The sequence below is a fragment of the Pelophylax lessonae genome (assembly GCF_965119305.1).
Source record: "Pelophylax lessonae genome assembly, chromosome: 5".
NCBI classification, from domain to species: Eukaryota; Metazoa; Chordata; class Amphibia; order Anura; family Ranidae; genus Pelophylax; species Pelophylax lessonae.
This window is the reverse complement of record NC_138772.1, coordinates 386,938,404-386,959,795: the sequence shown is the minus strand read 5'-3', so window position 1 is coordinate 386,959,795 and position 21,392 is coordinate 386,938,404. Positions and strand designations below refer to the sequence as shown.

Below are 21,392 nucleotides of genomic sequence, written 5' to 3'. Positions count from 1 at the left end.
GCCTCCTGAGATAAGAATGTCACATATTCCTTAATTCATAGAAGGACATGTAAACAGACACAGCAGAAGATCTTTGTGAATGTGCAAGATTTGGTGCCGCCTCTGAGTGGAAAGTAATGCCTCCTGGGATATGTGATGTCAGTATCCCAGGATGCAGTAGGAGGAGAGTGAAACTTCATTCTTGACTAAACAAGAATGGCAGCGCAGAGTGGGGTCAGCTGCAGCAAAAATGAAATAAAAAAGGAAATAAAATAAATAAATAAGAGTTAGATTTTATAAAAAGTGAAGGGAGAAGAATAGATAGACTGGTGGAAAGTTTGATTTTTGAGTGAAGGTCTGCTTTAATAAAATGTGACTCTTTCCTCTTTATTCCTACTTTAGGCAGCTGCTCCTTTGATGAGCCATACCAGTCCTGTGGATATAGCCAATGGGAACGCAATGATCTAAACTGGGAACAGGTCAATACTTTGAGAAAGCCACACACAGATTCGTGGATGCCATCAGGTTTGTCAAAGTGAAATGTTTAAATTAAAGCATTAAATATATAATAGATGGGGACAGGGTTGGCATTAGGCATAACCTCCTATGATGATAAAAAAAAAAATGTTTTTTCCCCCCTTTTTTTAGAAGGTGTGTTTTTTGAGAATAGGATGTGTTTGGGGTAGTTTGTTTTATTTAATTTAGTGTTCTTTGTGTGTAAGTGTGTTTTTATTTGTGCATTTGATCATTATTTGTATACTGTTGCTAAAAATGTTTTATCCTACTGAAATTAAGCTAATGGGGGCCAATTTTGGCAAAAGAACAGAATTAGGATAGTCAAATTGAGCTTCTGTAATACTTGGGAGCAATTTAAAGCCGATTGCACTTTTAAAAACAGCTTACATTTCACGTTCCCAATTCAAATTTATGCATTTGACTTAAATGGCAAAATTTGGTGTGAATTCTAGTTTTTGTATAAATGAAAGAAATAAAAGCTCCAAATGTTGCTTATCCTTAGTGTACCAGTATGCCTTAGGCTGGCCATTATTTGGTAAAAAATACTACTCTTTAGCTTGGGGACATAGCACAGCGCTAGTTATAGAAACAGTGATGGAAACCCTATCAATACTTTAATTCAGGGCACACAGTGTAAAGGTATAATTGCTGCTTAGACAACTTCATTTTTATATATTTACCATTTTAAAGCCAGCCCAGGGCTGCTTAGCGATTAATTAGGTCAATATTTTGTATTTTTATATTGTTAATAATTTCAGTACCTTGTAATTTACTTATTTATATAGAGATCGAGTCACAAATCATTAATACAAAGGATAGTATAAGACATTAGCAATATTCCAGCTTTGGAAAAAGTCCCAGTATACCCTTTAGGCAGTTTCTAAAAGTTGGAGGGTCACTGAGTACTATTATAGCAGTTGTATGTTAGAATGACACTTAGGGACTCGCTGAACTGTACAAATGCTATTACACATTAAATCATTCCATTGAAGAAGATACTATAGGGTCCTTTTCATTTCCTTCAACATATCTTACATTTTTTCAAGGTTTCTTGGGTTATGTATTACTTAAAGAACTCTTCTGGATTTTTATTATTATTAATGCCAAAACTCTAATTTATCATTGTGATTTATCTGTATTCTGCATTAAGATTCTTGCACATATTTGTTATCACAACCAGGACTATCCTTGGGTTACAAGTGCCACATCAGTGACAACATGTTACAAATGGAAATGGTAGTAGAAGTTAGGGCACTTGCATAAAAAAACAAAAGCTGAGGTTATCAAGTAGCTTTACCAGTACAGAAAATTCTCTTATATAGTCAAACCTTCATTGCTTGGTCATTGGGCACGTTAAAGCACACCAGGCTATAAAGTTACACCTTGATTTTGAATATTGAAAATATGTAAAGCTGCAGAAATCTATGAGTAATTGATATGCACAAGTATTCTCGTGAACATGAACACAAACCACTTTATACCTGTTAATTGGTACAATTGATAAAAACGTACACAGACTAACACATAGACTTATACAAATAATTATGCTTTTCAAAATATGTAACCAGTGACTTTTGGGCTGTCTGAACAATTACAAATCATTATATGTCAAATTAAAAAAAGTCTTGTGGACAGAAAATAGATTTTATTAGAGATTTGAGTAATGTGTGTCAAATGTAAAATAAATGTCATTGCACCCCCTTTGGCACAGAAAACAGTCACTTAAATATATGTCACTTAATCAGTCTAGCTTAGCTATTACAGAGCCTCCCAAATGTGAAAAGCATCATATGAAGTAGAGGATTAAGATTTGAACTCATTTTGTATGGCAAGGATCAACATTGATAGCAGATAAAGAAAGTTTAAAAAAAAAATCACATAAATATATGCATCTCAATAAATTTGAATATCATTGTTTCAGTAATTCAATTCAAAAAGTGAAACACATATATTATATAGATTCATTACATACAGAATGCTATGTTTCAAGCATTTCTTTCTTTTAATTTTGATGATTATGGCTTACAAAATTCAGTATCTCAGAAAATTAAAATATTACATATGACCAATAAAAAAAAAAGTATTTATTCAATACAAAAATGTTGGCTTACTGAAAAGTATATCCATGTGCAGTATAGCCTGCACTCAATACTTGGTCGGGGTCCTTTTACATAAATTACTGCATCAATGCTGAGGTGGTATGGAAGTCCAGGTTGCTTTGATAGCTCATATACATTATTGGGTCTGGTGTCTCTCATCTTCCTCTTGACAATACTCCACAGATTCTCTATGGGGTTTAGGTCAGGTGAGTTTTCTGGCCACTCAAGCACAGTGATACCATGATCATTAAACCATGTATTGGTAATTTTGGCAGTGTGGGCATGTCCCGAGTCCTTCTGGAAAATCAAATCAGCGTCTCCATAAAGCTGGTCAGCAGAGGGAAGCATGAAGTGCTCTAGAATTTCCTGGCAGAGGACTGCACTGGCTTTGGACTTGATAAAACACAGTGGACCACCACCAGCAGATGACCTGGCTCCCCAAATAATCACTGACTTTGGAAACTTCCCACTGGACCTCATGCAACTTGGATTCTGTGCTTCTCCACTCTTCCTCCAGACCCTGGAACCTTGATTTCCAAATGAAATGCAAAATTGACTTTTATCCGAAAAGAGGACTTTGGATCACTGAGCAACAGTCCAGCCCTTTTTCTCCTTAGCCCCGGTAGGATGCTTCTGACATTGTCCCTGGTTCAGGAGTGGCTTGGCACAGGAAATGCGACAGTTGTAGAGACATGCAAAAATCTGGAATATTGCTGCACTCCTTGGTAATTTTATTGAAGCATTAAAATCACATCACAGGTATGACAGGAACATAAAAGGTAACGCGTTTTGTGCTAAAGTCAGCGATTACTCAAACCTGCGACAGTTGTAACCCATGTCCTGGATACGTCTGTGTGTGGTGATACCTTTGCTTCACAGTCCTCCTAATGCTGCGGTTATCCCTGTTGTTTTTGCAGGGGGTATTAATGACTGTCTTCTGGGGGACTGAAGGGGGAGGAGTCTGCATGGCTCGAACGTGAGCGGAGGGAACAGCTGAGGCGCCAACCCCCATTACGTGACGGAGCTCTGGGATCTAGCCGCCTCGCTCCATCTTGAGGCCCCTGACGATCACTGACAGCTGGATTCCCCCGTCTCCTGCTACCTCGGGCAATCTGAATCTCCGGAGGAGAATTGCCCCGGCCCATAAGGGCTGTGTGACTCGCACCTTTGCATCCTGAAGGGGAGTGTGAGCAGCTGGCCTTCCTGCCATCTTGGGCTTTTTGGACTGTTGGGTGGAGGATTGCTACAGCGTGGACTGCATGGTTCATCTGACGGCTTGGCTGACAGAAGTCTCTTCTTGTGTGTGTGAACTAAGGGACTTCGGGGGAATTTGGAGGGGGAAGCCCCCTACCTTAGCCCAAAAATTTCACACTGTCGCTGGCTCAGTAGCCACAGGAGAGACATATGGATGTGCAGAGGGGATGACTGGAGCAGCCATTTTTATCGTTCCATTGATCCATGGTCACTGATTCCACTGATCCATTGAGCCACTGATCCTCGGATTCTCTACAGAGTGGTGAGATCTTTTCTCATTATTTTTTTGTTCTTTGGTCTCTCCTTTTCTGAGACTTCTCTTATTGACTTCTCTTTTTGTTGAAACACCTCCTTTTTTTTTTTGTATTTTGATGACATTGGTGACCCATTAATAAAAACATTTAAAGGGGACAGTTAAAACAAAGTTTATATAAGTAAACATGAGAGGCAGATCAGCAAGAGGTGGTGCGACAGAAAAGTCGTCGAAAGTAAGCGCCAGTACTAATACAATTAAAAAATGTATGATTGATTCATGAAGATAGCTTGGAAAAGCTACCGTCTGATAAGTCGCAAGGAGCCCAGTCAAAACAGATGGAAGTGAAAAATTATTTAAACAGGACATCAATGGGCCTGGTTCGAGGGCCAGAACAAGCAGTAGAAATTGACACAGGAGTAGACCAAAATGTAGAACAAATATCAAGCAATCAACTGCTTACAAAGGGAGAAATGGCTGTCAGGCTTGCAGTATTAGAAAAGTCCTTAAAAACTGACTTAACAACAACCCACAAAGATCTGACTCATTTATTGCAGTGTGTAGAAGATCTGGAAAAAAAAAAGAAAGCTATATTCAGACAAAAAGGGATCTAAAAGAAGAGTTAAAAGAACTAATAGTGGAATACAGAGATCTCGCTTATAAGTTGGAGGATCAGGAGAATGGGAGTAGGAGGAAAAACTTGAGAATACGTGGTCTACCAGAACACCATGGCGAAGATCTATTTGATAAAATGAGAAAGATCTTTAACCCATTGTTGGATGCAGGAGAAATGGATAGAATGAAGATTGAGAGAGTACACCGGCTTAGGAGACCAGGAAACATCTCCACAGAAACCCCCAGAGATATTCGCATAAGTTTCCAGAGTCCTCAGACAAGGCCCAGATTTGGACAAGCCTGAAAAGAAAACCATCTATAAGTTACGAAAGTGCGAATATACAGATCTACACAGATCTATCACATTCTACGTTAAGAAGAAGGAGGCTACTGAGACCACTTGTGGAATCGCTGCAAAATCAATGAATGCAATATAACTGGGGCTTTCTAGCTTGTCTGATAGGTAAAAAAAAAACAGATGTTCAGCAAGATTAAGATTCCCTGAGGAAACCCGAGACTTTTGTGGAAAACTAGATATTCCCATACTGAGAATGCTAGGTTGGTGTGATGGACTTGAAACAGAGGAGACAACAAGAGAAGAACATTGGTGATTAGCCTCAAAGAAGAAAAACTGAACTTCATAGAACGGATCGGGGGGGGTGTGGAGTGGGAGAGGGGTTGGGGGTGGCAGGGGGTTGGGGAGGAAGGTGGCAGAGGAAGGAGAAATAAGAAGATGGAAGAGTGACTTTGGTTTGGCATCTTAGCTGGGCCCAGATTCCTTTCACCCGATTGGGAGGGAGGGTCGTTTACGAACGGACAAGTAGAGCATCCCCCCCAAGGCAAAGGAGTAGAGGGTGGGAAGAGCCAATGGCTAAACCTTCTAACTTCTACATCAAGATCATAGGTCAGTCAGAACAACACCAAGTTGGGAAGGGGGGGGGGTTGGGAGTGGGGCGGTTATATGTGTGGGGAAAGAGAAAATATAGTTGCGCAGAATTTGTGGTTTGCTGGTTGATGTCGCCACCCCTATCAACTACAGGGTATGGACTGCACCCTAGCAAATATATATTGCCCAAATAAAAATCCAAAAGGGTACTTGAGGAAAGTATTAGATAAACTGTCTTTCTTCAAAAAAGGTAACCTATTTTTAGCAGGAGATACTAATTTCTGCATGGATCCATCTCTGGATTGTACATCGAGGGCTCGGTCGATGGGGGGACTTCAGCTCAGGAAAGTAAAGAATAAGCTTTTCCAATGCCAATTGGTAGATGCATGGAGAATTCAACACACGGGGAGAGGGATTATTCTTTCTTTTCCCATGCACTCGATGTACTCAAGACTGGACTATATAATGATAGAGCATAGGCTGATAGAAGCAGTGGTTAGCACATCAATAGGGACAATGACCATCTCTGACCATACTCCAATTTCTATGGAAATAAAACTCCCAGGGTCCCATAGAAAGGTAAATATTTGGAGAATAAATGAGAAACTACTGCAGGATGAAGAAGTGGGAAGAACAGTGGATAAAGAATTGGACCAATATTTCCTAGTAAATGAAACCCCTGATGTATCCATAGCCACAATTTGGGAGACCCATAAAGCATATATTAAAGGAATATTTATCTCAATAGGCTCTAGGAATAAAAATGGAAAGAACTATTCATATAAACAGATTAATAACAGAGATACATGAGCTAGAAAAGAAGCATTAAGGGAACTTGGATAATGACATACAAAAAGTTCTAGTATTAAAAAGAGATAAATTGAGGGAATTCTTGGAGGAAGAGACCAGACAATGCTTTAATAGAGTTGCTAGGGAAAAATATAAATGGGGAAAAAAACCTGGAAAATATCTTGCAGGATTATTAAAAAGTAAAAAATCAATCAATTAAAGAGAAAAAATAAAGAACGGTAAAGGGGAAATGGTGTATTCAACAACAGAAATGGCTAGAGCTTTTCAAAACTATTATAAAACTTTATATATACTGTCCATCAAGAGGTAGAACAATATAGAAAACAAAAGATACAAGAATATATAAAGTATTCGAAAGCTGCCCAAAATAGAAACAGAAAAACTACCAATTTCTCAGAAGGAAGTAAAGGAAGCATTAAAGAACTCCCCAACTGGGAAAAGCCCCGGGGTGGATGAGTATACTACCTGTTACTATAGGAGATTTAAGGAAATATTGGTCCCAAAACTTTGCTCATACATGAATGAGATAGGTGAAATGGGGGAGATGAGGGTTAGATCACTGCAGGCTCATATAACAGTAATACCTTAAGACAGGAAAGATACAACCCTGTGCTCTAGTTATAGGCCAATAGCATTGTTAAATACAGATACTTAACTATATGCAAAAATACTAGCAGCTGGATTGAAGGATCTGATGGCAGAGTGGATCCATGCAGATCAGACAGGATTTATCCCAGGAAGAGAAGGTAAAGATGATGGGATAAGAACTCAATTGTTATTACATAAGTCTAAATATCGAGATGTTCTGGCCCTTTTGCTGTCAATTGATGCTGAGAAAGCATTTGACAAGGTGGATTGGGAGTTAATGGTCAAAACAATAAAGGATTTAGGTATTTGATAAAATCAGTAAATCATTGAAGCAACAGTAAAAGTAAATGGTAATCTATCACCACAGTTTAAGATGTGTAGTGGGATGAGACAGAGATGTCCTCTCTCACCCCTGTTGTTTGTCCTGTCACTAGAACCTGTATTGGCAACTATAAGGAATAATGTAGACATAAGGGGTGTGATGATTGGACAGGAAGAACACAAAATTGCAGCATATGCAAATTATGTTTTTTTTTTATATCAGTAATCCTAGAATAACTCACCCAAATGTCATCAAGGAACTGAAGAGTTACTGGGAACTGTCAAATTTTAAGATAAACCCAATGAAATCAGAAATTCTAACTATTAGATTAAATAAAATAAGAAGAGCAGGCTCTGCAGTTGGAATTCCCATTTACTTGGGCAAAATTAAAATATCTAGGGATAAATAGAACACCAGTATCTGAAAATCTATTATGCCAATTACATACCTTTGCTAGATGAGATTAAATATCAGGAAAATATTGAGTCGCCCAATCTCTTGGTTATGCAGAATAAACATATTTAAAATTATAATTTTACCTAAAATATTATATAGATTCCAAATGCTACCTATTGCTATTCCATCAGTATATTTTAAAACAATAAAAACAATGCAGTTAAATTTCATATGGCAGGGGAAAAAATCTAGGGTGCAGTATGTAGCTCTCAGTAGAGATAAAATGAAGGGGGGACTAGCGGCACCTGATATCAAAAGATCAACCCTAAAAAATGTGGGCACTATTTGCATAATAGAGTGCCCCGGATAATCAGGAACCACATTAGAAAAGGTTATACTGCAGGCGCAACCTACAAACAACTGCCCCAGGAAAACTGTGGCTTTTATTTCTTAACTAATTTCAGAGAAGACAAAGACCATCATTTGTAGTTTAAACAGTGAAAACAAAGTTTACATCTATAAAGTGTAATATAAAGTTTACATTTCATACTTCTTATGGAAGTTCCACATAGCTGCAAATCATTTCATCTATACATTTTCTTTTGAAATATAATATTCATTCATGTATTACATCTAAATGAGTAGCGGTGATTACAAACTTCTTGTCACAGAAAGGCAAAATCAGTTAATCTAGATGCAGGCCAGCATGCTGTGCTATATCGTTCTTTGCATAGCATGAAGCCACGATGTTGCACCATGTCAATATATCATCTTGTAAACAGAAGTTCCTTCTAGTCCTAAAGTTGGAATCTGAAGCCCCAGTGTCTGTGACAGTGCTGTGTGACATTTGGCTTTATTTTGAAGCAGTCAATATTTCATCTCTATACATAGATACTGATAATTATTTCAGTCCATCACATGAACCTTGTGTACAAATCAATTCCTCTGCTAATGCATCTGACTGTATGAGCTGTATCATTCCATGATGCCATCACCGATAAAATACTCAGAAAGTTTCTTTATTGATCCACGTTTATTTACATTATATGGGAAAAATTAGATCAACATTAACCTCATTCGGGTGATGTAAAACTAGAAAATAAGATTTTGTAAGAGTCAAGGATTGCAAACCTTAATATTTATTTACAGTTTTTTCATTCTGTATAATTTTTTTTCTTGAAGCAATGTATATTAAAGTAGTTGTCTATATTTTTCTAAAAGTGGACCTCTTGTAGGTAACCCTCTGTATGCAAGGGGTCCCCAGCACGACCACCCCCTGGCATGGGTTGGTCCAGCTTTTTCTTGCTTGAAAGAGAGCCACCTGAAGATGAGGAGTTTTTTTGTGTGGGATGTGGAATTGATTTAAAGCACTGTAGCATGGTTGAGGGTTAAAAGCTCTTGTCATGATATATAAATACAGTATGTTCAGCATACATGGACATTATGGCAGAACTACCTTGGGTTTGCCCCACTCCAGCACCAACAGCTCTAGATCCCTGTGCTGTTCCATCCCCAACTGCTGCCCTCTTCTCTAACTTTTCTTCTGGATCTACTGTATTCTGTCTTTGTCTTCATGTTCAGATTTCATTTTTTAAAAATGCTTTAGAAGTATAATACAATATGCCTAAAAAAAACTAAATTAGTGCAGCACTACTGCGACATCAGCAGCATATTCTATATAACATACAATCAGTGTAAATAAAAAGAAATGAACAATGACAAAACTTCTGTGTATGACATATGCGCAAAAATTATAAGTGCAGCCAAAAAAATATGCCCAAAACAGTGCATACAAAAATAAAGTTAATCAATGTGATAACAGTTCATGATCAGTAGTAGTCTTGTGTACTTTCTGAAGTCAGAAATTGGATGACACTCGTAAAATGTGTGGGGTTCCAAGGTTGATGATGCCACCATGACAACCACACATTTCCAGGAAATAGTGAATGTGGTGAGCTAAACACTGTGAGCCTGGTGCATCCCCAACTTCCTGCACGTGTCTGTTTCACCTTGTCACTCTTAAAGAGCTTACCCACTGAATATGGATAGCCTGTCATCTACACTTGCCGACTGCTCACAGTATATTTACAGCGGCAGTCAGCCCCTCACAGGCAGAGCGACGTAGGTCTACGTCTCTAGCCTGTGAGGCTCTGGGGAGCGAGCGCGCGCCGCCTGAGGCGCGCTCCCGCGCGGTCACGGACCCCCCCCGCGCGTGTGACCGGCGGACCCGATGTCCGCCGGTCACTCGGCGATCGTCGGGGGAGAGGGAGAAAGGCAGGCGGCTAGTGTAAACAAGCCGCCTGTCATTCTCCCCTGTGTAGAAACAATGATCATACGGTTCTACTATGTAGAACCGTTGATCATTGTTCCTACACAGCCACAGCCAATCACAGTTAGAATCACGCCCTAGGGACACACACCACCCCTCCCTCTCAAATAAAGTTAACCCCTTCACCCAGTGTAATTTTACAGTAACAGTGCATATGTATAACACTGATTACTGTAGAAATGTCACTGGTAACCCCAAAAGTGTCAAAAATGTCAGTCAAGGGTCCAATCTGTCCGCCGCAATGTCGCAGTACCACAAAAAAAATCGCAGATCGCCGCCATTACACGTTAAAAAAAAACAACAAAAATGACAAAAACCTTTCCCTTTGTTAGTAAACGCGATAAATTTTGTGCAAACCAATCTAAATACGCTTTTTGCGATTTTTTTTTACCAAACATATGTAGCATAAAACAAATGTTAAAAAATTTTGATTTTTACATTTTTTGGGGGGGGGGGTGAATTTCATATAAAAAAATGTGAAAAATATTGTTATTTTTGCAAAATTGACGCTCTTTTTTTGTTTATAGCGCATGATCAAAAAATCGCACAGGTGATCAAATACCACTAAAAGAAAGCTCTGTTTGTGGGAAAAAAAGGACGTCAAATTCGTTTAGGTACAGCGTCGCACGACCGTGCAATTGTCTGTTAAAGTCACGCAGTGCCGAATCGCAAAATACCCCCTGGTCAGGAAGGGGGTAAAATCTTCCGGGGCTTAAGTGGTTAAACTGCACTAATTATCCATTAATAACCAGTGCGTGCCAGTCTTGTGTGAGCTCTGGGAGTTCCCACCCAAAATATCTGGTGTTGCCAGTGAGAGTAAGGTTCTGGCTAGGGCCAGATGATGAGCAGAGGACCCAGTATCACAAGCAGTTCCTGCAGGGGTAGGGCTACTCATATGTTGCAGCTTTTCTCATTGCAGTACTGAAATTGTACCAAGTAATAATAATAAAAGCAGATCCTCCAATTTGGGATTTACATTTAGTGAAAATTCAGGTTTGTCTAGAACTTGATGTGGTCTAGGTGTATTTTGTGAATTGACTAGTCTGTCTACATTTCCCGCAGTGTTGCTGGCTTTTCTGTAGATACTACTTCTTTTAACCCTATCAAAATAAAGTTAGGCTTCCTGATGACGCGACAAGTGAAATGCATTGTGGTCTAAACATCTCCCAGATATCCTGTTAAACCACTGATGTCACTTCCCCTATTGCGGTGGAAAGCATGCAGGCCGTGGCCACGCTACTGGGTATATTAGAAGTGAGGATTTACATCTCGCTTTATGGGCTACAACATCCCAACTTTGGTGATCCTTTCCTGTGCCAGGAGGGCACTTTTTATGTAAGCACCCACCTTTTATTGTTCAATTTTATACTGAATAAACGGGATCACACTATTGGGCTTCTTGTTTCCCATTCTTGTTATATATACTGAGTGAGCGATCCAGGGGACACTTTCTGGAGGAGAGAGGAGGAGGAGAGCACTTATCCACAGTGGCCTTGATTGTGTATTGAGTGTTTTAGGTCCCTGGGACCTGCCAGCTTCTGGTCAGCATTTAATTTGTCACAGCTCACGAGGTGGATTATTTTCTCATCCTTCATTAGAATAACACGGTGTTGGATACATCACACTGACTTTTTTTGGATTCACTACTCTGCACTATTTTTTATCATAGTTATATGCATTTATTTATGTCCTAGTACTTTATTTATTTTGTACCACATGATATTTTGTTTAGCTCACCCCTTATAATGGATTGTTTTAGTACTTTATTGCAGTGTCTTAGTGTCTTTTATATTTTGCATGACACAATATTTTGTTTAGCTCATGCCCAATAAGGGATTGTCATAGCACTTCATTGCAGCGTTTATACCATTTCACTTTCACAATATTAATTGTGTTTTTTGAGCACTAGTACTAGCGCCTACTTTTTTTTACAAAAGTGGATTTACCTCTAGGGCAACTATGAACACAAGCTAAATGAGGACATATTAAAAATAAATGATCATAATGGCTTCTCGTCCAATAATGACTTTCACATTTTCAAACAGTGAGTTGGCCAGATTTGTATAAGTAGACCCTTTTGCACCTTATGTGTTTTTAAGTATTTTGTTTTTAACTGAATATGACATGTCTATAGTTTATACAATTTATAAAATGTGTTTTAAATGATTGAAAAAAATCACACTTGGAAATAAAACACTGCTTAAAGGGCAAATAAATGTTATGTTTCTTTTCAAGAAGGTTAATTGCCTTATTAGTTCCTGACTCACAGGAACCAGCATGGACTCCTCACTGACAGTCGGAGTCAGTGGTTTGAGCATATGTCAGCATATATTACTTTCTAATTGTAGTTAAATAACAGTGACGTATTTAGGACTGTCATTCATAGTACCTTACCTACGTGTTACAATAGTAATAGAATACAGGGCACTAACTTGACAAAATCCTGATAAGCATGAGAACAAAATTATTCAGAAATAAGCAGATTCGTTTTTTTCATTTGTCACCAAATGGAATATGGTTGTAGAAGCAAATAACCTCCCTCATGACTATTATCTGTTCAGATCTCTCTTGGTCAGGATAGAAAATCTAATCATATGCTGTAAAAATCTGTCTGTGTACTGTGTATGCGACCAGCATATTCTTATTTATACACTTGTATAGCCATATTATGTGATCCCTTACAACCCATTCAGTTTAAAATTGAAATTAAAGATAACATGTTTGTGTCTTCATATAAAAAGAAAATTATAAATACTTTTTTTTTTTTTTTTTTTTTATAAGTGATCACATAATTTTTGTTCTCAGCTGCATAAGGAGCTTGAAAAGGTGGAGGTGGAGAAGCAGCAGTACACTGATCTTCCCAGTAAATGGCTATGCAGGGGGGAGTGTCAGCATATGTCTGACCATTGGAGGACAGACAGGCTTTTCTCCCTGCACAGCCATTAAACTGATCGCACATGCTCTCATGCCCAGCGTGGTCAGTACAAAATACAGTGCCTTGAAAAAGTATTCATACCCCTTGAAATTTTCCACATTTTGTCATGTTACAACCAAAAACGTAAATATATTTTATTGGGATTTTACGTGCTAGATCAACTCAAAGTGGCACATAATTATGGAAGGAAAATGGAAAATGGTTTTCAAATTTTTTTACAAATAAATATCTGAAAAGTGTGGTGTGCATTTGTGTTCACCCTCCCTGAGTTAATGCTTTGTTGAACTGCCTTTTACTGCAGTTACAGCTACAAATCTTTTTGGGGATGTTTCTATCACCTTTGCACATCTAGAGAGTAACATTTTTGCCCATTCTTCTTTGCAAAATAGCTCAAGCTCTGTCAGATTAGATGGAGACTGTCTGTGAATAGCAGCCACTTGCCACAGATGCTCAATTGGATTTAGGTCTGGACTGTGACTGGGCCATTCTAACACATGAATATGTGTTAATCAAAACTATTCCATTGTAGCTCTAGCTGTATGTTTAGGGTCGTTGTCCTGCTGGAAGGTGATCCTCCGCCCCAGTCTCAGGTCTTTTGCAGAATCATTCACAGACGCTTTCTATCCAATCTGACAGAGCTTGAGCTATTTTGCAAAGAAGAATGGCCAAAAATTTACTCTCTAGATGTGCAAAGTGGATTGAAACATTCTCAAAAAGACTTGCAGCTGTAATTGCAGCGAAAGTTGGTTCTACAAAGTATTGATGCAGGGGGGCTGAATACAAATGCACGCCACACTTTTCTCGTATTTATTTGTAAAACATTTTGAAAACCATTTATCATTTTCCTTCTACTTAGCAATTAGCCACTTGGTCTATGACATAAAATCCCAATAAAATACATTTACGTTTTTGGTTGTAACATGACAAAATGTGGAAAATTCCAGGGGGTATGAATACTTTATCAAGGCACTGTAGGAGAGCAAAGGGACTGGCAAGAACATCAGGAATTTCACACATAGGAAGAAATACAAAGAGAGCAGGACACTTTTTAACACAAGTACAAGGTACAACACACATAACAGGAATATGAAATGTTGGGGTAACATATTCGTTAGGCAAAACAGTCTAAAGCAGTATAAAACTCGGAGGAAAGTTCACCTTTACCAATCCAGAGTACACAGTAGTGCTGTTTTTAACCACTTTCCGACTGCTCACAGTAATATTAGTGCGGTAGTGTGGCTCCCCTTGGTCCAGTCACGTAGTGGAGGGGAAGGGGTTTCGGCGGCGCGCGCACCCTGCCCGAGGCATGCTCCCGCTGTGTCTAAACACAGCGGGAGTCGGGCCGGGGGAGTAGAGGCGGCGATTGCCACCTTCCTCCTCCGATCTCCGGGAAATGGAGAGAAGACCCGCCTGCTTATGTAAACAAAGCAGGCGGATCTTCTCACTGAAAGGCAGGGACAGATCAGCAGTTTCAGCTATGCTGAAACTGCAATCTCTGTGCCTGTCACAGAACCCCCCCCCCCACTCACACACAAAAGTCAGTAAGCATTGGGCATACATTTAACCCCTTGATCACCCCCAGTATTAACCCCTTCTCTGCCAGTGTCATTATTACAGTAACAGTGCATATTTTTAGCACTGATTACTGTAGTAATGTCACTGGTCCCCCCAAAAGTGTCAATAATGTCAGTTAGGGGTCCGATCTGTCCGCCGCAATGTCGCAGTCCAGCAAAAAATTGCAGATCGCCACCATTACTAGTAAAAAAAAAAAAAAAAACAATAAAAATTACATAAATCTTTTCCGTAGTTAGTAGACGCAATAACTTTTGCGCAAACCAATCAAAATACGTTTATTGTGATTTTTATTACCAAAAATATGTAGCAGAAAACAAATTGGCCTAAAATGTTAAAAAATTGTGATTTTTAATTTTTTTTTGAGAATGTCATATAGCAGAATGTGAAAAACATTGTTTTTTTTTTCAAATTTGTCGCTGTTTTTTTATTTATAGCGCAAAAAATAAAAATCGCACAGGTAATCAAATACCACCAAATTTCGTTTTGGTACAGCATTGCACGACCGCGCAATTGTCCGTTAAATTAAGGCAGTGCCGAATCGCAAAATAGGGCCTGGTCAGAAAGGGGGCAAATCCTTCTGGGGCTAAAGTGGTTAAAAAAACGAATGTGGGAAAGCAAATAAAAAAGATAAAAAAAGAAAAAAGTTCTCTAGTTATGTTATTATTAAATAAAGTGAATGAGTATCATGGGATTTCTGTTCAATATGCTTTTTACCAGAGAAACTAACCAGTACAATTTTAAAGCTCCTTATGTTCTGTGAAACAATACTGCAATTACAGCAGTTATTAAATGAAAGAGTATAAGGAAGCAGTTTAGCATATTTGATCGTTTTACAGTGTATAGGTCTTTGCTTCCCTATAATCTTGGTAAATCAGCACCTGGGTTTATAGACCAAGAATATGTGATTGCATCCCAAGGTTGTGATTGACACAGCTCCTGCCTCTTTGAGATAATAGCGATGGTTTGTTTGCGTTCACTTATATTGGCTTGTCAAATCATTGTCAGATTAATGAGCTGAGACCTCTGCATGATATTGTTTTTCTGATCCTCAGAAGACATTGAAAAATAACAGATTGTCTCTACTTAACTGTTACCATTTCTGCTAGTTTTCTTTAACAACTTATTGTTTTAACTTAAACTTTTTTTTTTCTTTTTTTATGCGCTTGACTTACTAGTATAGATTGTGTTATAATATCAAGCACAACTTATTTTTTTTAAAAACGTTAGGTTCCATTCACATCAGGCACTTTACTGCAGGCCCTGTGCAGGTCCCGCACTCACCTACATGTCATATTAGGACATAGTGGCTTTGTCTATGCAGCCGCATGTCCCAGTGGAAATAAATGGAGGGGGATGCATGTAACACCTGTGCAAACCAAAGCCAAGAAAACACAGAACTGTATAGGGACCACAGTTAAGTGTCCTGTGTGAATGGACCCTAAATCCCCCGTGTGAATGGACCCTACATTTTTTTATTCTAACCCTTTTGTTAGAATTAGATGCACAGATTAATACAATCGTTTAATACAAGCCATGGTTCAGTTCCCTAATACAATTATTTAGAGCTTATTATGGCAATCCAGTGGAACTTGCTACAGTTAAACAAGGACTATAAAAAGGGTTTTTGGCCCTCTCAGATGACTGTACAGTAAACTTACCAGTTATTCAGGATAATACTGTTCATTGTAAAAAAAACTGTAAAGTGAAGACACAAAATAACTCAAAAGAGCTTCTTATTTTTGTTTTTTCAATTTTTTAAAAAAATTAGATTTGATTTTTATTTTTTGATTTGGGCTTAGCGAGAAAGGCTGTGGTTTTGAGGGCAATCTGTGATGGTCAATGTAATTTAAAAAATTTGATTTGATTTTTATTTTTTGATTTGGGCTTAGCGAGAGAGGCTGTGGTTTTGAGGGCAATGTGATGATCAATGTAAATATAAAAAATGTGATTTGATTTTTATTTTTTGATTTGGGCTGTGGTTTTGAGGGCAATCTGTGATGGTCAATGTAAATATAAAAAATGTGATTTGATTTTTATTTTTTGATTTGGGCTTAGCGAGAGAGGTTGTGGTTTTGAGGGCAATGTGATGGTCAATGTAAATATAAAAAATGTGATTTGATTTTTATTTTTTGATTTGGGCTTAGCGAGAGAGGCTGTGGTTTTGAGGGCAATCTGTGATGGTCAATGTAAATATAAACCTCTGTGGCTTTTCTCTTTGATTTTCCCTTTCCATGGCTACTTTTTGGTTCCCCCTGCGCTCATAATTTGATATGGGGTTAGACAGGTCGGCCTGACCTTATGCAGATAGGCTACAATAACATTTTTGTATACATTAACATTTCAACTGATTTTTCACAATTCATAACTCACTGTTTACCTCCCTTTTACCACATTTTTTCATAATTTTTTTTTTTTTTCAGTGTGCACTGCATTGTACTTTATCATCATATACATCTTGATATTATTGTCATCAGACAATTTGTCTCTTTTGCAATCACTTGGCATATTTACCAACTAAGCCATAATGATTTTTTTTTTTCAGGTAACACCATCATTCCACTAACCACTATATCACTTTAACACTACCAATTATCACCCACTACAATAATAGTTCTTTCACGCACTATCTTTTTCCAATTTTCTTTTTCCTTTTTGATTATTTTATGGACCTTGACCACCTCAGATGCACCCACTGCCTAAAAACCCCTAGGGGAACTACTCCTATGTTATATCACGTGTTTGGGGTGTGAGCTTTTTTCTCCCCTAATGTGTTTTTCTATTTCCTTATTTTTGATTTTTAACATGTGATTTTTGTGGTTGTGTGGCTGAGGCACTGTTGTGAAAGAAGCATTCAACTAATGTTATAATAGTCAATTAAGAACTCTTAGCAGGTTGATTTACTGAAGGCAAATAGGTTGGTGACTTTGCACGGGAAGTTGCAGTGTGCAAGGTAATTTTCCACAGAGCTTGTTGAATGTGGTGAAAGGATTGTTTGCAAATAATATCCATTTGGGTACAAGGATCATTTTAAAAAAACAGCATTTTTGCATGCACAATTTGGATGATGGAAGTCAGCAGAGCTTTGCTTTATTCACTATGTCATTGTAGTTTACGAATTCCCTTACAATGTGCAACCTCCCTTAAGGCCCATACACATGATCAGAAAACAGTACTAAAAAAATACTGCTTTCGAAGCTTTCGTACAATAATTTGATCGATGGTACACAGCTTTTGTCCAAAATTTTCCGAAGGGACAAACACAAACATTTTTCTCCTAGGATACCAGAGCGTATGATTTTCATTTAATCAGTACAGTTTTCGTCCAAAAATACAATACAAATACCATATAATATATCACATCGCTTCCAAATTTTACTTCTGTTGTACTTCGGGTACTGTCGGGTTTTTCAGTTAGATGGGAATCCCCACTGGCCCATCAGGGGGCTGAAATGATAAAGGGTTATGGGAGGGGAAGAAAAGTAAAAATGATGTACAAAAGGAAGAGAATTAGATAAGCATTGCATGCTATTTGCAATGTGGATTATCATCTTTGATTACAGATTTGGTAACGTGATGGTAAATTATTCTACTAATACCTACTCCTCTGTAAAAACAAATCATTGAAAATGTAAATCCAATAAAGTAAACAAAATACATAAAATCAAGAAATATACAACATAACATTCACCTTTAGCCCTTTCTCATTTCTTGACAAGAAATGTTAAAGATGTTTAAATGTTTTAAATGTCTAAGAGGTTCACTTTTACTTTTGTCCATTTTCATATGTAGTCTATCATGATAGCTTTAGTGCCGGTTCACACTTCCGCGTGTGCGGCGATCGCATGTAATATCGGAGCGCACTGCTCCTTCATTACATGCGATCGGATGTGCAGTGCGAATTCAGCCATACACTTTGTATGGCTAGATTCGCACTGCACCCGCACAAAAGTCGCACATGAGGCATTTTTTCAGCCGCATCAGGATCGGATCGCACAGTGGTTCACACTTGTGCGATCCGATCCTGTGCGAACTGTCAGATCGCACTGCGATATGCGATCAAACTGGGGGTGTCGTTAACATTTCATTGACACCCCCAGCGTATCGCATATGGCAGTGTGAACTGCCAGATGTGCGTTTGCGATGCGGGAACAGGCTGCGAATTCGCAGCCTTTCCGCATCGCACAAGTGTGACCCGGCACTTAAAGAAATTCAATTATGCAAGTGTTTCTTGTTATGTATTGTGAATTTCTAAAATCCTCAATAAAACCTGAATCTGACATCCTATCCTTCAGTCTGTATAAGCTCCTAGTGTTATGGATAATGGCAAATGACATAAAGGCAAAGCAGACTAGAGTAGTGCTTAAAGGATAATTGAAACTTTCATGGAGAGCTTCCAACCCCTTCCCCTGCTCCACCATCCAATAAATAATTAGAAGCAAGTACTGTAGAAACAGCTGCATCATTGCCTGACCCCCACCACCTTTTACCACCCAGCACTGCTTTATCTGTAAATTTCAGTATGTCACTTAAACAGGCTGTGTAATGCAGTTTCTTAGTATGATGAATCGCTATATGACTATTTTTGAGTTTCTGTGATCAGGGTTTAGGAAGAAGATATGATGGCCTTGACATGCCTTATTTACATAGTTACATTGAAGTTAAGGTTCAACCTGTGTAGGTGTGTGTGTGTCAGTGTCGATAATCATTTCCCATATCCCTGTTTGCTGTGTTCTTTAAGATGCATGTCCAAGAGTCTGTTAAAAATATTAATACTCCCCGCTAATACCACCAATTGTGGAAGAGAGTTCCACATTCTTACCGCCCTGACAGTGAAAAAACCCCTGCGCAGCTTAAGGTTAAACCACTTCTCTTCCAATCTCATTGTGTGGCCAAGTGTCCTCTTACACTCCCTGAGACTGAATAGCTTTTTTCCAATGCTGGTATCACCATTGAGGTATTTGTAAATCGCTATCATGTCCCCTCCAAAGCGTCTCTTCTCCAGCGAAAATAAATTTAGTGTTTATAGTTGTTCCTTGTAATTGAGGTCCTCCAATCCCCTTACTAGTTTTGTTGCCCTCCTTTGGACTCTCTCCATCTCCAGCACATTCCTTCTGAGGACTGTTGACCAGAACTGGACAGGAGCTTGACATTGCATGCTATTGCTCAGTCTGTCTTCCACTAGGACTCCTGGGTCTTTCTCCATCCTTGATTCCCCCATGAGGTTCTCCCCCTAGTGAGTAGTTTGCATTTATGTTTTTAGCCCCCAAGTGCATTACTTTATATTTCTCCACATTAAACCTCATTTGCCATGTAGTTGCCCACTTTATTATTTTGTTCAGATCTTTCTGTAAAATTTCGATATCTTGATGTGAAGTTATTGCCCTGCTTATTTTTGTGTTGTCCACAAAAACTGAAATTGAGCTATGTATCTAGCCCTAGAATATAATTTATGAATAATTTAAACAGAATTGGTCCCAAGACAGAACCTTATTTATCACCACCCTTTGGACCCACCCCTGTAACCCAGTTTTCTATCCAAGAACAAACTTTATGGTAGATACCTGCAGACGTCAGCTTGTGGATTAAACATTTATGGGGATCTGTATTGAATGCTTTTGCAAAATCAAGATACACCACATCCACAGGCCTCCCCCTATCTAGATCACAGATCACTTCCTGGTAGAATGTTAACAGATTGGTCTGGCAAGAATGACCGTTCTTAAACCCATGCTGATTACTACTAATGAGACTGTTTTCATCAGCAAATTCTTTGATATAGTCCCTTATCATTCCCTCTAATAATTTACCTACTATTGAGGCTAATTGGCCTTTAGTTTCCAGGAATATGTCTCTGCTCTTTTTTAAATATTGGTACCACATCATCTTTTCTCCAATCAGCTGGTACTATTCCTGTCAGTATGCTGTCCACAAAGATTAGGAAGAATGGTCTAGCTCTAAGCCGACTGAGTTCTTTGAGGACTGTCTGGTTTAAACCATCTGGTCCTGGTTATATATTTGTGTTAAGCTTATCAAGGCTTTCCTTGATTCCAGCCTCTGTTACCCACGAGGGTACATCCTGTGATGTGCTACTAACAATAACGTCATGGTCAGTTTTTCTGTGTAAAAACTGAGGAGATGAAAGCATTTAGTTAAGTTGCCTTCTCTGTATCATCTGTAACCATCCTCCCTTTTGTCATTTTTTATGTGGCAATGTGCTCTGATTTCACTTTTTTACTGTTAATATATCTAAAGAATTCCTTGGGATTTTTTTTTTACTCTTCTCTGCTATGTGTCTCTTGTAGTCTTTTTTAGCCGCCCTGATTTTGTTCTTACACTACTTTTTGCATTCCTTGTAGTGTTGGAATACTGACAATGCCCCCTCCACTTTATATTTTGTAAAGGCCATTTTTATCTCTCTATTTAATAAGAATTTTTACATGACATTTTAGCCAGCCAGGTTTAACCTTCACTCTACTATATTTATTGCCCATTGAAAGGCACTGTGTGATTTTTTTTGTTTCCATTTTCCCCCCGTGTTCAATGTTTCTAGGGTTAGGTCCCAACTGATGTCCTGTAGTACAGTTCAGAAAAGTTTGCTCTTTTGAAATTTAGAGTTCTTTTAATACCTTAATGCCTCCTTTTCCTATGAGTTATGCTAAATGTGATCATCCTGTGATCACTAGATCCCAAGTTGTCCCGTATTGCCACATCTGAGATCAGACTTGGATCTTTTGTAATTGATAATTCTAGCAATGCATTCTTTCTAGTTGGAGAATCCACCAATTGAGACATGAAGTTGTCCTGTAAGACATTCATGAAATGACGGGCCTTTAAT

At 38.5% G+C, this 21,392-nt stretch overlaps 1 protein-coding gene across 9 annotated transcripts in view; it reads left to right on the top strand.

Moving 5' to 3' along the window:
• PTPRM (protein tyrosine phosphatase receptor type M) overlaps positions 1 to 21,392 on the top strand; it is a 974,793-nt gene that overhangs the window by 267,953 nt on the left and 685,448 nt on the right. For all 9 annotated transcript variants that reach the window (XM_082259726.1, XM_082259728.1, XM_082259725.1 and 6 more), the window contains exon 2: positions 382 to 504. In XM_082259726.1, coding sequence (XP_082115852.1) covers positions 382 to 504 — 123 coding nt within the window. The remainder of the gene's footprint in view (positions 1 to 381; positions 505 to 21,392) is intronic.